This window comes from Triturus cristatus, chromosome 3_2 (assembly GCF_964204655.1).
Source record: "Triturus cristatus chromosome 3_2, aTriCri1.1, whole genome shotgun sequence".
Taxonomy (NCBI): Eukaryota; Metazoa; Chordata; class Amphibia; order Caudata; family Salamandridae; genus Triturus; species Triturus cristatus.
Window position 1 is genome coordinate 960,644,504 of NC_140584.1, and position 13,769 is coordinate 960,658,272.

The 13,769-nt window shown below is 50.7% G+C and overlaps 1 protein-coding gene across 1 annotated transcript in view; it reads left to right on the forward strand.

Moving 5' to 3' along the window:
• Window positions 1-5,204, forward strand: part of LOC146858893 (uncharacterized) — a 212,728-nt gene extending 207,524 nt beyond the window's left edge. Inside the window, exons 2-3 of the mRNA XM_085649506.1 lie at window positions 2,400-2,670; window positions 3,432-5,204. Of these exons, the coding sequence (XP_085505632.1) occupies window positions 2,538-2,670; window positions 3,432-3,856 (558 nt within the window). The 5' untranslated portion in view covers window positions 2,400-2,537 and the 3' untranslated portion in view covers window positions 3,857-5,204. The remainder of the gene's footprint in view (window positions 1-2,399; window positions 2,671-3,431) is intronic.
• The last annotated feature ends 8,565 nt before the right edge of the window (window positions 5,205-13,769 follow it).

Consider the following 13,769-nt stretch of genomic DNA (forward strand, 5'->3'; position numbering starts at 1 on the left):
GCACCGGCAGTGTGTCACCAGCACCCCCATTCACACCAGTGCAGTACTCATAGGCATGGAGACATGTGGAAATGGCGGTTGGCATGCTCCGCCGCCAGAATGGCGGTGCCTCGTGTCAATGCATGGCACCCATATCGCGGTAGCTACCACCTGGCACCGGCGGTGTGTCACCAGTACCCCCATTCACACAAGTGCAGTACTCATAGGCATGGAGACATGTGGAAATGTCGGTTGGCATGCTCCACCGCCAGAATGGCGGTGCCTCGTGTCAATGCATGGCACCCATATCGAGGTAGCTACTGCCTGGCACCGGCGGTGTGTCACCAGCACCCCCATTCACACCAGTGCAGTAATCATAGGCATGGAGACATGTGGAAATGGCAGTTGGCATGCTCCACCACTAAAATCGGGGTAGCCACCCCGGGCCCCAGCGGTGTTACACCGCCATGGAGCTCGCCCTAGAGCAAATGGGAAGCTCGATAGCGGTGGCATGATGCAATTTTGAAGATCGCGGTAGGCGTGCTCCGCCACCGCGGAGGCGGTCATTGGCTGCATTTGAAAGATGCACCATCGCAGTAGCGCACCCCGGGCCCCAGCGGTGTTACATCGCCATGGAGCTCGCCCTAGAGCCCGCCCTAGAGCTAATGGGAAGCCCAATAGCGATGACATGATGCAATTTTGAAGATTGCGGTAGGCGTGCTCTGCCACCGCGGAGGCGGTCATTGGCTGCATTTGAAAGATGCACCATCGCGCTAGCGCATCCCAGGCCCCAGCGGTGTTACACCGCCATGGAGCTCGCCATAGAGCCAATGGGAAGCTCGATAGCGTTGGCATGATACAATTTTGAAGATTGCGATAGGCGTGCTCCGCCATCGCGGAGGCAGTCATTGGATGCATTTGAAAGAGGCAGACATGGACCACCAATTGCTACAGCTTGGCGCCTTTGAAACGACCCCAGGGGGCTATATATGTGGGAGTAAGCCTCACATTGCCACTGCTCACAGAGCCTGCTGCCTGAGACCCCTCACCTGCTGCTGCCTCCAGGGACTGCTGCCTGAGACCCCTCGCCAGCTGCTGCCTCCAGGGACTGCTGCCTGAGACCCCTCACCTGCTGCTGCCTCCAGGGACAGCAGCCTGGCACCCCTCACCTGCTGCTGCCTCCAGGGACTGCTGCCTGACAACCCTCACCTGCTGCTGCCTCCAGGGACTGCTGCCTGACACCCCGCACCTGCTGCTGCCTCCAGGGACTGCTGCATGAGACCCATCACCTGCTGCTGCCTCCAGGGACTGCTGCCTGTCACCCCTCTCCTGCTGCTGCCTCCAGGGACTGCCGCCTGACACCCCTCGCCTGCTGCTGCATCCAGGGATTGCTACCTGACACCCCTCACCTGCTGCTGCCTCCTGGGCCTGCTGCCTGGGGACCCTCACCACCAAAATCCCCTGCTGTTGTCTCATGTCCACAGTGATGGCAAGGACAGAGAATATCCGTGCCAGTCCCTTCACGAGTGAGGAGCTGGAGGTCCTGGTGGACGAGGTGCTCACACAGTACCCAAGGCTATATGGTGCCCCAAATGTCGTGGTGAGTCTTAAACAGTGTTGTGGTAGGGCAGGGGGGCCACACATGTAGTGGACTGATGCAGTATGTGCCTGGGAGTGTGGAGTAGTGTAATGCACTGCCTGACATGCTGTCTCCAGTGGGAGGGTGTGTGTACCCAATGCCACAGCTTTCCCTCCCTGCACATGTAAGTATGAGTGACCTGTGTTGTGTTGTTCATGCTGTAGTCAGGACAGTGATTGCTTGGCTGGATGGCTGTGTGTGCCCCTGTAGTCCATCTCAGTGTGAGCCCAGCTGGCCTACACAGTCCCCGTCTACTAAGACAAGGACACATCACTTCACTTACATCAGTCTTTTCACATTGCACTCCAGCTGTGGCCCCTCTCATCACTGTAGATTGCACACAACCACCCTTGTGAAGGGCATTTTGTATTTATGAGATCATGTCCCTCAATGTGACATCCATGACACAGTTATCTATTCACAGGGCAGGGACATTGAGGGCTGCGCAGTCTTGGACACAGTGGGTCACCCCACCAACACAGGTTGATATGTGATGTATGTGCTGCTCAACCCAACAATTGACTGGAGATGTGGACAGGCAGGTTTCAGTGCTGGCATCCTGCATGTGTGTGAGGTGTGCAGGGACTGTGTTCCCACTCACACCTGCATACTTTAAAATCAGCTTTTCCCATGCAGGGGTCACATGTGGGCTGTACTATAGTCTCTGATTAATCTATAGTTGGATATGTGATTTGGTTGTATCTTGCTGCTATACTGATAGATGTCGTTATATGGCACTGTATACCTGATCATTTCTCCCTCTTGTCTCCCATGCCTGCAGCTCAAGGTGCACCAGCGTAAGGCCGTGTGGAGGGCCATTGCAGCGAAGGTGCGAGCCCTGTGGTTCTCAAACCGACGGCGCACCCACTGCCACAAGAGATGGGATGACATCAGCCGGCTGGCAAAGAATGTGGCAGAGATGACCCTGGGTCTGCTTCCTCGCACTGGGCGTCTGGCACGGCGCAGCATGACACCACTAATGGGGCGCATCTTGGCGGTGACACAGCCTGAGCTGGATGCACGTTTGAAGGAGCTTCAGCAGCAAGCCAGGGGTGAGCATTTGGGGAGTCTGACTTTGGATGGGAGTGGCTGCATGTGTACAGAGCCTGTGCCAGCGCTGGCCTCTGTGATGTTGGTAGTGTGATGCTGGGGCATGTAAGTGGCTGCTGGCCTGGGTGCCTGTGGCATGCATTTGCCTTACCTGTACTTACAAAGTTGATTTGGAAACTGTGCCTTCACATTACATTCTGAGTTGTGCTCTTCAGGTTTCTTCTGCATTGGTGTAGTCTTGGGAATCCCATGGGAGGGAACGGCAGTGTGCCCAATCTGACGCGTACATCAATGCGTCCATTGCATGCACCCCTATTGAGGGAGGGCTAGATATCTTACAGCAATATGCAGCATTCTATTGTCCCCAAGGTACGACATGGTGGGTGGCATGGGCTAATGTCCATTGTGGACTGTCATGTTGTAGTCTGGGTCTGTGTTGTCCCCTCCTGTTACATCCAGTTCTGTCATTGGTAACAAGTTGTGTGCCCCCATCATGTCCCTAGGTGTGCTCAGAACTAGTTGTGTGTCTGTTTGAACAGAGCCACAAGCAGGGTGTTGTGCTGTGTGGTCATCACATGGCTCACTCATGCCTGGGTTTCCAGTTTCCATGCACTGCTTGAGTCTATGTAGTGAGTTGGCACGATGTGATTGCACAGGGTGGTGTGCAACATGTAGATTTGTTCAACTTTTGTCATGCATTGCTTGCATATGTTTGTTCTGTTTTTGGCACTAACCTGACCCTACATCTCTCTCTCCCATGCAGCATCCCCTGTGGTTACGGAGGGACAGGAGACGGACACCAGTGGGAGTGAAACTAGCACCACAGCTGCCCAGGAGCCCAGTGACACAGATGTCACCAGCGCATCAGAGGGGGACAGGAGTCTGCTGGAGGAGTCCCAGCCTGAGACGCAAAGCACCACATCATCCGATGCCAGCAGGAATGCATCCATGTTGGAGGGCACAGGGAACGGGGACTCTGCATCGACTTCCACCACACAGCGGCCATTGCCCACCCTCCCAGCCACTTCCTCTGGTACTGGCCGTGTCTGCCTTAGTAAGAGGGGAAGAGTGTCCTTCACCCCTGGCACTGCTGCCCCTGCCCCTGTCCCCCCTGCTGCCATCAGTGCGGAGTTTGTGGACCTTTTGCACCAGCTGTGTGTAGACAGCTCTCCTAAATGCCTTCATTGACCACGACAAGAAATTGGCCCAGGTGGTTGCCTTCATGGAGGGCATACATTCCGACGTGGGTGTGCTGCACCGGACAGTCCAGGCTTTGTCATCAACAGTGACGTCTGTCCTGCAACAGGCACATTCTCACAGTCCAGCTCTGGTCCCTTTGTCCACCCCCCTGGCAGTGGCCACGTCTGACGATAGTGACCATGGTCCACATACATCAAAGTCACGATACAGCACACGAAGCACACAGCAGCAACAACCCAAGCGGTCCCGTGCGCAGACACCATCCCCACAGAAGACCCAGAGTGCAGGGAGAAAAGCCTGTCATGCGACACCAGGGGATAATTAGCAAAGCAGCAGACCTCAGGCACACATGCCTCAGTGGCATCCCCATTCAAGAACTCTCCTGCCCCTAAGGCATCGCGCAAAGATAAACGTACAGTGTCTGTGCCCACCGAGGAGGTGGTGCATGCCAAGGGTACACCTGGGAAGGGCTCAAAGGCAGTATCACCAACCACCTCGACTCCCATTCCAAGCCCAGTGAAGCAGGGGCCGGAGGGGACTGTAGGGGTGACACCTAGTAAACATGGAAAGGGGGGGGCAGAGGCGAAGCAAGGCAAAGCGTTCCGCTGGGTCCAGTACATCACCAGAGGGGCTGCCAGCGCCTGCACCTGCTGCAGCAGTGGTGGTGAGTGTGCCTGTTGTGCCCACACCACTTTCCATTGATCCACAGTCAGTCAAGCCATTTAGGTTCCCCAAGAAGTGGAAGGGCACCCCTCCACAATCTCCCAGCCACACCGTTACTCCCGTCTGCATGACTCCACCTCCACGTGCCACTACACCACCTGGTCCAAGCAGCCCTCCAGCCTGCCAAGACACTGATTGCTCTACCTCAGCTGTTCCGCTCTCTCCCCCTTTAAGTGCCCCGACAGTCCCCGAGGTACAGCCAGCTCCCAGTCTGCCTGACAGCCAAGTCTGAGTGGTAGTCACCCTCACACACCTGTGTCTCACACAGGAGGGCCTGTACTGCACATTGTTGCCCCCTGACTGTGTTGCTGGCCATGGAAAGGTACAGTCGCACACATTCCCTATGCAGCTTCTCATGGATATGCTCTGCACTCTGCCCTGGCCACTGGCCTTGTTGTTCACTGCTGTGTTGGACCCTTGCCTGTGCAGCTTCTCATTGACAAACTCTGCACCCTGCCCTGACCACTGGCCTTGTTGTTCACTGCTGTTTTGCCCTTGCCTGTGCAACTTCTCATGGACATGCTCTGCACTCTGCCCAGGCCACTGGCTTTGTTGTTCACTGCTATTTTGCCCTTGTCTGTGCAGCTTCTCATGGACATGCTCTGCATTTTGTGCCTTACTCTTCTCTTCTCTTCTCTTCTCTTCTCTTCTCTTCTCTTCTCTTCTCTTCTCTTCTCTTCTCTTCTCTTCTCTTCTCTTCTCTTCTCTTCTCTTCTCTTCTCGTGGTGCCTATCTGTGCAATTTGTGAATAAAAACAGTTGCTCCAGTTGTCTATTTTGTCAGCCTCCTTACTGAATAAAGTTATTTTGCTGTGTGTAAATTGTTTACTGTGCCACATGGTGTGTGTGGCACTTCAACATGGTCAATGTTTGGGCTCACTTGCTCTCTTTTTTTTCAGGGGTGACAGGGGCTTCAGTTCTTCTTGGTCCAGATACTTGTGGTGGCAATGGTGTCAATTTCGAATGTTTAGCAGTAGTCATTTACTTGATTAGTTCATGTTGGCTCTATTGTACACATGTCAGGTTGGCGGGCACTGCCAGCATAGGGTGGGTTTCTGCACACAGTAAGTATTTTAGGCAGGCTGTCCAGGGTCATCATGTGTATGTTCTTCCTATATGTGTGCCCAGTGGTGTATGTGTGTGGTCATCTTGTGATGGCCATTCATCCTAGTCCCTTGGCTTACTTTCTATGTGTGCTCTTGGATGACCAGGTATTGTGCAGTGTGAAGGGGTGAGTTTGTGGGGAGTGTTGACGTTTGCATGCCTCTGCAATGTCAACTACACACGTGTCACCCAGGAGTTGTGTGCCTGTTGTTTTGATTGTTCATCCCTGTGGATGTGGTTGTATGCCCATGTGTGAGTTGTATGTTGTGCACTGTGCAGTGTGTTGGTGTGTCCTTGCAGTTCTGTCTGACTCCTACTTGATGTTTTTGTCACTTGTGAGTATGCAGAGGGTGTTACTGGCAATTCAGTGTTGTGTTTTGTTGCACATCCCTGTGTCTGGTGGCTGTCTGTGGGGTGTGTGCAGACCTGCTGCTCCCCACTGCAATTGTGGTTGTGTTTTCTCATGCCTTGCTGTCCCATGGTGCCTTCTTGCCTCCAGTGTGGCATGTTGTGTGTGTTGTCATGCTATCCCCTATCTGTGCTTCAGCTGCCTACCCATTGTGGGTCTGCACTCCCTCTCTTTGTGTATGGTACACTCCTGCCATGTCCCCTACTGACATGCAGTACACTTCACTTTGGTGTGAACTGTCCCCTTGGTTTGTATGTGTGTGTGCCTCCCCATGACTTCATTTGTGCCACTGTGCTTTGTGGTGCAGTTCTTTGTCCAGGGTCAATGTGTCATGTGTGATTTACTGGTGCTGTTTGTCAGTCATGGTTGCTGCTATGCAGTTCAACTGTGTCTGCTGCCCAGTCCTGTGGTCAAGTTGTTTCCACCTTTGTGTCCCAGACTTGTGCATCTATTGGGTGTTGTGTTGGATGTATGTGTGTTTTTTGTGTTATTGCTTCACTTCCTGGGTGTGCTGTTGTCTTTGTGCTATGCTGTATGGTGTTGTGTGGGTTGCTGTTCTGTCACTGATGTCTGTGTGTGTCTGGTATGCTTGGTGTGCACACACAGCTTGTTGTGCTTGCTGTGCTGTGTGTATGTTGCCTTGTGATTGCCTGTTGTGCATCCCCTGATGTCATGCTATGTTTGCTATGTGATTGTTCTGCCTGTGTATCTGTTGTTTGTTGGCTGTGTTCTGTGATGGTGCACTTCTTGTGTGTGTTGTGGAATGTTGTCTGTGCATTGTTCCTGAGTGATGAGGTTGTGCACTCCTGTTGTGTCTGTGCTCCCATTGCCTTTCCCCAGTTTAGCTGCACAGGGCATGTCTGTAGTTGTTGTTGTGGCTCTTTGTGTGTTTCAGTTGGGTGGCATCCCTGTGTGTGTGTGTGTGTGTGTGTGTTTGTGTGATGTTTGTGGCTGAGCCCAGGGTGTGTGGTTGTTTGTGTGTGTATTGCCTGTCAAGTATTGCCAGCCTTCAGTGTGTTTGGCACTGGTGTTGTGTACTGCTGGTGTGAACGGGGTATGTGTGTAGATTCTTACTGGTGTTTGTCAGTCCTGAGGTGTGTAGATGGTCCCTGTGTGTAGTGCTGCTTGTGTAGTCCTGCGAAGTAGTTGTATGTATGTGTGGCTGTTCCCAGTTTGAGTTCAGGGCCTTCTTTTCATTCTTTCATCCTTGTGCCTATACATGGTTTGCCTTGCTGTCTCCCTGTGTGGTTGCACTGAGCTGTCTGTGGTTTGATTTCACTGACTGTGCCAGCCATGTGTGCGTTGATGGTGTGTGGGTGTTGTGCTCTGTTCCTTGTGTTGATGTGATGTACACATGCTTGTTGTGTGTCTCCATGGCCTTCCATTTGTGTGCAGCCCACTTTGGTTTCCCTATCTGTTGTGCTCCATTGCTGTTGGCATGTGGGGTGTGTATGTGTGTGTGTGTCAGTCTATGATATGTATGTGTGACTGTGCAGGCTGTGTGTCCATTTGGATGTTGCTTCCTTGCGTGTGTTCATTTGTTGCTTGTCCTCATTGCTTTTTCCATGAGTGTGGTGTAGAGTGTGTTTCCCTGGCCCTGTGCTACTGTGCTGTGTGTTTTGTGTTCCTGTGCAGCCACTCCTGCATTGTGTGTCTCCATGATTGTTGGTTGTGTGGTGCAGGATATGTACTGCCCTGGCTTGTTGTTGTGCATGGGGTGCACATGGAATGTGCCTTCATGGGGTGTGCTAGTGTGTGGGTGTGTCCCTGTGGTCTTTGTGCCCTGCCCATGCCTGGCACTGGCCCTGCCTTCTGCATTGCCCATGTATTTGCTTGTGTTCGCCGCTGCGGTGACGTGACCGGGACAATGCTGCATGGTGGCGGTAGCTGTGTGTCCAGGATGCAGCGGGGTGAATTTGTGGCAGGTGGGTGATGTGTGGGTGCCCTTGGGGATGTGTCCCTATCCCCCCTAGGGTGTCTAATGTGGATTTGGACCCTGTGTCAGGCCGTGGGTTGTGTGTTGTGTTATTGCGTACCTGCAGCGGCGTCCACGGCGGTCCATGAGTTCCTGGTGATGTAGCAGGTACAGCACCGGAAAGACGTGTAGAGCTGGGTCCATTGCGGTCGTGTCCGGGTGGTGTGGACCGGGACTCTGGTTTCGCGCTCCGCTGTCGAGTTTCCGCCGTCTCTGGTTGGGCGGTGTCTCCGCTGCGGTGCGTCTGCTTGCTTGAGCCATCCTAATTTGTGGACCGGGGCGGACGTCATTCCGCACGGCGGAGGGTCTCCATTGGCTCCCACCGCCGCGGTGGCGGACGCACTTTGAAGGCGGTGCGCTTTGCACCGCGGCGGTCGGGAATTGGCCTATGTTTGACCATACTAATATGGCGGACGTGATGTCTGCTGCTAGCGGGCGGAAAAAGGCATTTTTCCGCACCGCCAGCGCGGCGGTGGTTCCACCGCCTTACATCCTAATGGACCCCTAAACATATATAATTTACTATTCCCACCACAAACTATATTAACTCAGGCAAGGTGCTGGAAACTAAACTTATTTAATTTACTATTGCCACTCCAAACTAGAAAAAGTCAGGGGAGGTGCTGGACAATAAACATATATAATTTACTATTACCACTCCAAACTACATTAACTTGGGGAAGATGCTGGACAATAAACATATATAATAAACTATTCCCACTCCAAACTCGAAAAAGTTAGGGAGGGCGTTGGATAGTAAACATATATAATTTACTATACCAACTCCAAACTAGAAAAAGTCAGGGAAGGTGCTGGACAGAATCAACCCAGGGTGGGTGCTGGATACTAAACATATTATTTTCTATTCCCACCCCAAACTAGATTAACTCAAGAGTACACAAAAATACAATTTATAAATGTAATATTGCCAAAAAACTTACATAAATAATAAACATTATACATATATTTACATATTCCCATTTATGAAAACGTATCTAAAAATATGTAATTTTAATAATTCATTTAGATTAACTCAAGAGTACACAAAATATAATTTATAAATGTAATATTGCCAAAAAACTTACATAAATAATAAACATTATACATATATTTACATATTCCCATTTATGAAAACGTAGCTAAGAATATGTAATTTTAATAGTTAATTTTATATCCTAATCAAAAATATTATTACATTGAAAAAAAATCTCTCTTTTTTAAATGTAAACATAATAACATTATTTACAAATTTCACAAAATATCACAAAACTTGTAATTTTTTTTTAAATGTTGTCAAATATATAAAAAATGTATTTTAAAACTTCAAAATTATTTCAAAAATACCCCCATCATCACCTATAACCCCAACATCACACTCCTAAAATTCAAAATATATATTTTGTATTCAAATATTTTTTTTTCGAATTGTTTTATATGAAAACACTCCCCACCCTTATCCCCTATAACCACAACATCCCACTCCTTAAACAAATATATATATTTTAAGAAATTCTCTAAAAATGTTACATTTTATTTTCAAAACACACCCCACCCTTATCCCCATTAAACCAAACATCCCGCTCCTAAAACATTTCATATAAAATATATGCAATCAATAAAAAATTATGAATACCTTTAAAATTATTTACTTTATTAGAAAATTCACAACATTTACAAAATCAATATTTTTTCATAACAATATTTTTAACCCCTTCCATGCTCATGACAGAATGGTTCCGTCATGAGCACAAGTTCAAGTGTGCCCATAACAGAACCATTTCGTCATGAGCACATGCTCAGAAAAGCCCTCTGCTGCAGACAGCAGTGGGATTTCCCTTTTTTTTGCCTGGGGAGGTGGGGAAAAGCTACCCCAACCTCCCCAGGCCTATTTTGTATTTTGTTTCAATGACAATCGCGCGCATTTCGCGCCATCATCATTGCAACGAAACTGAAACTAGTTTCAGTTTCTCAGTTTCGGTGCTTGTGGGGCTATCTCAGCCCCCCAAGCACCGAAAAAAATGGGAGGGGTATCATTAGAAAGGGGAGAATCTCCCAGGAGGGTGATCCCCAAGCAGGGATCCACCCACTAGCACCAGGGAGGGGGCAGCGGCCCCTTGGGCAAGGGCCTTTGCTCCCCCATATTTTAATGGGCACAACAGTCTTTCGGCCCCCTCTTGGGGGCAGATGGGGGCACTAGCCCACTAGAAACCAGGGATTATTTTCTTAATTGATGTTGGGGTGGGGACTGCCCAAAAAGGGCATGGCAATGCCCTCACCCCCCCAGAGAAATGTCTGTCTTTCTTCCCCCCAGGGGGCAGACGGGGGCCATAGCCCCCAATCTGCCCCCCGGGGGGGGCAGAAAGCCCACTAGAAACCAGTTTTTGGGCAGGCCAATGCCCCCACCCCCACCACAAAAAATGCAACAGTCTTTCTGCTCCCCCAGGGGCAGATGCGGGCAATAGCCCCTGATCTGCCCCCGGGAGGGCAGAAAGCTCGCTAGGCACTAGGGATTTTTTTTTAATAATGTAGGGGTGGGGGCTCCCCAGAATGGGCAGGCCAATGCCCCAACCCCCATCCCAAAAAATGTAACAGTCTTACTGCTCCCCCCAGGGGCAGATGGGGGCAGAAGCCCCTGATCTGCCCCCGGGGGGGGCAGAAAGCCCACTAGGCGCCAGCGATTGTGGGGGGTGCCCCCGCCCCCGAAAAACATAGCCACAGTCTTTCTGCCCCCCCCCCTTGGGGACATATCGGGGCAACCGCCCCCCCCCCCCTTTCCCCCCAGGGCGGCAGAAAGCCCACAAGGCACAACTTGTTTTTAGCAATGTCCCTACCTGTGGATTTTGGGCCCTGGCACAGCCGGCTCATAGGGAAACCTAGCAAATCTGTACATTTTTTTAAAACTAGACACCAAGGGGAATCCAGGATGGGGTTACTTGTGTGCCTCTCACCAGGTTCTGTTACCCAGAATCCCTTGCAAACCTCAAACTTAGGGGCCTATTACGATGGCGGGCGGACACCGTAACGGAATGCGGGACCGTCTGCCAGGGGTGCAGCGGTCCCGCACCTGCAATTAGGATGCCACCGCCACCGTGGCAGTGGCATCCCCCATTCCCATCATTGTGGCGGTCGGAGCTCACAGCACAGCCCGCCACAATGCGGGAATGCACGGTGTGCATTGACATGCACAAGATGACAGGCACTGCAGGGTGCCTGCCACTTTGTCCATGCCAATGCAGGGGGGTACCCATGTGCACCCCCCAACACCCTGGGGGCCCGCTACGGGCCCCCCAAGAGCAAAGACCGCATGCCTTTCCATGGCGGCCTTGCCGCCATGGAAGGGCTGCTCTCTGATATCATCATAATATGGATGGCGGTGTCTTGCATACACCGTCACCATATTATGCATGTTTTCAGCCTGGTCGACCGGCGGAAAAGCGGCGGACGGTCTTTCCGTCCGCCGCGGACCCCCAGCCATCCTAATATGGCGAGGGGTCTTTGAAGTGTGGATGGCGGGCGGATCGCCCCCAGCCGGGCCAGCTGTGACTACCGCTGGCCCGGCGAGGGCCATCCGCCCACCATCCTAATGGGCCCCTTAGTTAAAAAAACCATTTTCCTCACATTTCTGTGGTGGCAAGTTCTGGAATCTGTGTGGATCCACAAAATTCCACCCACCCCACATTTCCCAAAGTCTCCTGAAAAAAAAGTACCTCACTTGTGTGGGTAAGCCTAGTACCCTCGACAGGAAACGGCCCAAAACGCAAACGCAACGTGAACACACTACATTTTACAGTGAAAACTGACACTATTTTGCAAAGTGCCTGGCTGTAGATTTTGAACCCTAGCTCTGTCGGCACCTAGGGAAACCTAACATTTTTGAAAACTAGACACCCTGGGGAAATCAGGATGGGGTGACTTGTCTGGCTCGCACCAGGTTCTGTTACCCAGAATCCCTTGCAAACCTCACAATTTGTCAAAAAAACACATTTTCCTCACATTTCTGTGGTGGAAAGTTCAGGAATCTGCATGGATCCACAAAATTCCATGCACCCCGCATTCACCAAAGTCTTCCAAGAAAAATGGTACCTCACTTGTGTGCGTAGGGTTAGTGCCCACGAGAGGAAACTGCCCAAAACGCAACGTGGACACACCACATTTTACAGTGAAAACAGATACTATTTTGCAAAGTGCCTAGCTGTAGATTTTGAACCCTAGCTCTGCCGGCACCTAGGGAAACATCGAACCTATACATTTTTAAAAACTAGACACCCAGGGGAATCCAGGATGGGGTGACTTGTCTGGCTCTCACCAGGTTCTGTTACCCAGAATCCCTTGCAAACCTCAAAATTTGAAAAAAAAAACACCTTTTCCTCACATTTCTCTGGTGGAAAAATCTGGAATCTGTGTGGATCCACAAATTTCCACCCAGCCCACATTTCCCAAAGTCTTCTGAGAAAAATGGTACCTCACTTGTGTGGGTGGGTCAAGTACCCGCGACAGGCAAGGGCCCTAAACCTATTGAGGTGACTTCAAAAATACCTATCACAAAACAACCTGGTTTTGCAAGGTGGGGGGTCCCATGAGTTTTTGGACCCGGGCTCGGCTACCATCTAGGGAAACCTACCAAACGCACATATTTCTGAAAACTAGACACCCTGCGGAGTACAACAAGGTATGGCTTGTGTGGTTCCCCCAAGATTTCCCTACTTAGAATCCCCTGCAAACCTCAAATTTAGCTGAAAAAATAACTTTTTTCTCAAATTTCTCTGTGGGAAAGTTTTGGAATCTGCGTGGATCCACAAATTTCCTTCTACAGAGCATTCCCCCACATCTCCCGATAAAAATGTTACCTCACTCGCGTGGGTGGGTCAAGTACCCACGACAGGCAACGACCCAAAATGTATTGAGGAGACATCAAAATTACCTATCACAAAACCTCAAATTTATCTGAAAAAACCATATTTTCCATATATTTGTGTGTGGAATCACTGTGCCGGCACAAATGTCCTACCCCACAGCGTTCCCCTCAGTCTCCCGAGTAAAATGATACCTCGCCTGTGTGGGTGGGGCAAGGGCCTGTGACTTAGAAGAACCCAAAACATAGGGAATAAGGGAATAGCACCAAGAATTCTAAGTGCTACATTTTTTTAAAAATACGTTTTTAGCCAATCCTGCATTGGACACCCACACAAGTGAGGTATCATTTTATTCGGGACACTACGAAGAACGTGGTGGGGTAGAACATTTGTGCCGCCACGGTGATTCCACGCAAAAATATGTGGAAAATGTGTTTTTTTCAGCTACATTTGAGGTTTGCAGGGGATTCTGGGTAGGGAAACTTTGGGGGATCCACACAAGCTATACCTCATTGGACTCCCCAGGGTGTCTAGTTTTCAGAAATGTGTGAGTTTGGTAGGTTTCCCTAGATGACAGCGACCCCGGGGCCAAAACCCCAGGTGTCCCCCCCGCCTCAAGTCTCCACAGTACGATTTGGGCAATTTCCTGTTGCAGCCACATTGCCTACCCACACAAGTGAGGTACCATTTTTATTGAGAGACCTGGGGTAACGCTGGGTGGTAGGAAATTTGTGTCAGCCCGGTGATCCTACAACTTTCCCCACAGAAATGTGAGAAAAAATAGATTTTGTTCAGCTAAATTTGAGGTTTGCAGGGGATTCTGCATAGGAAAATGTTG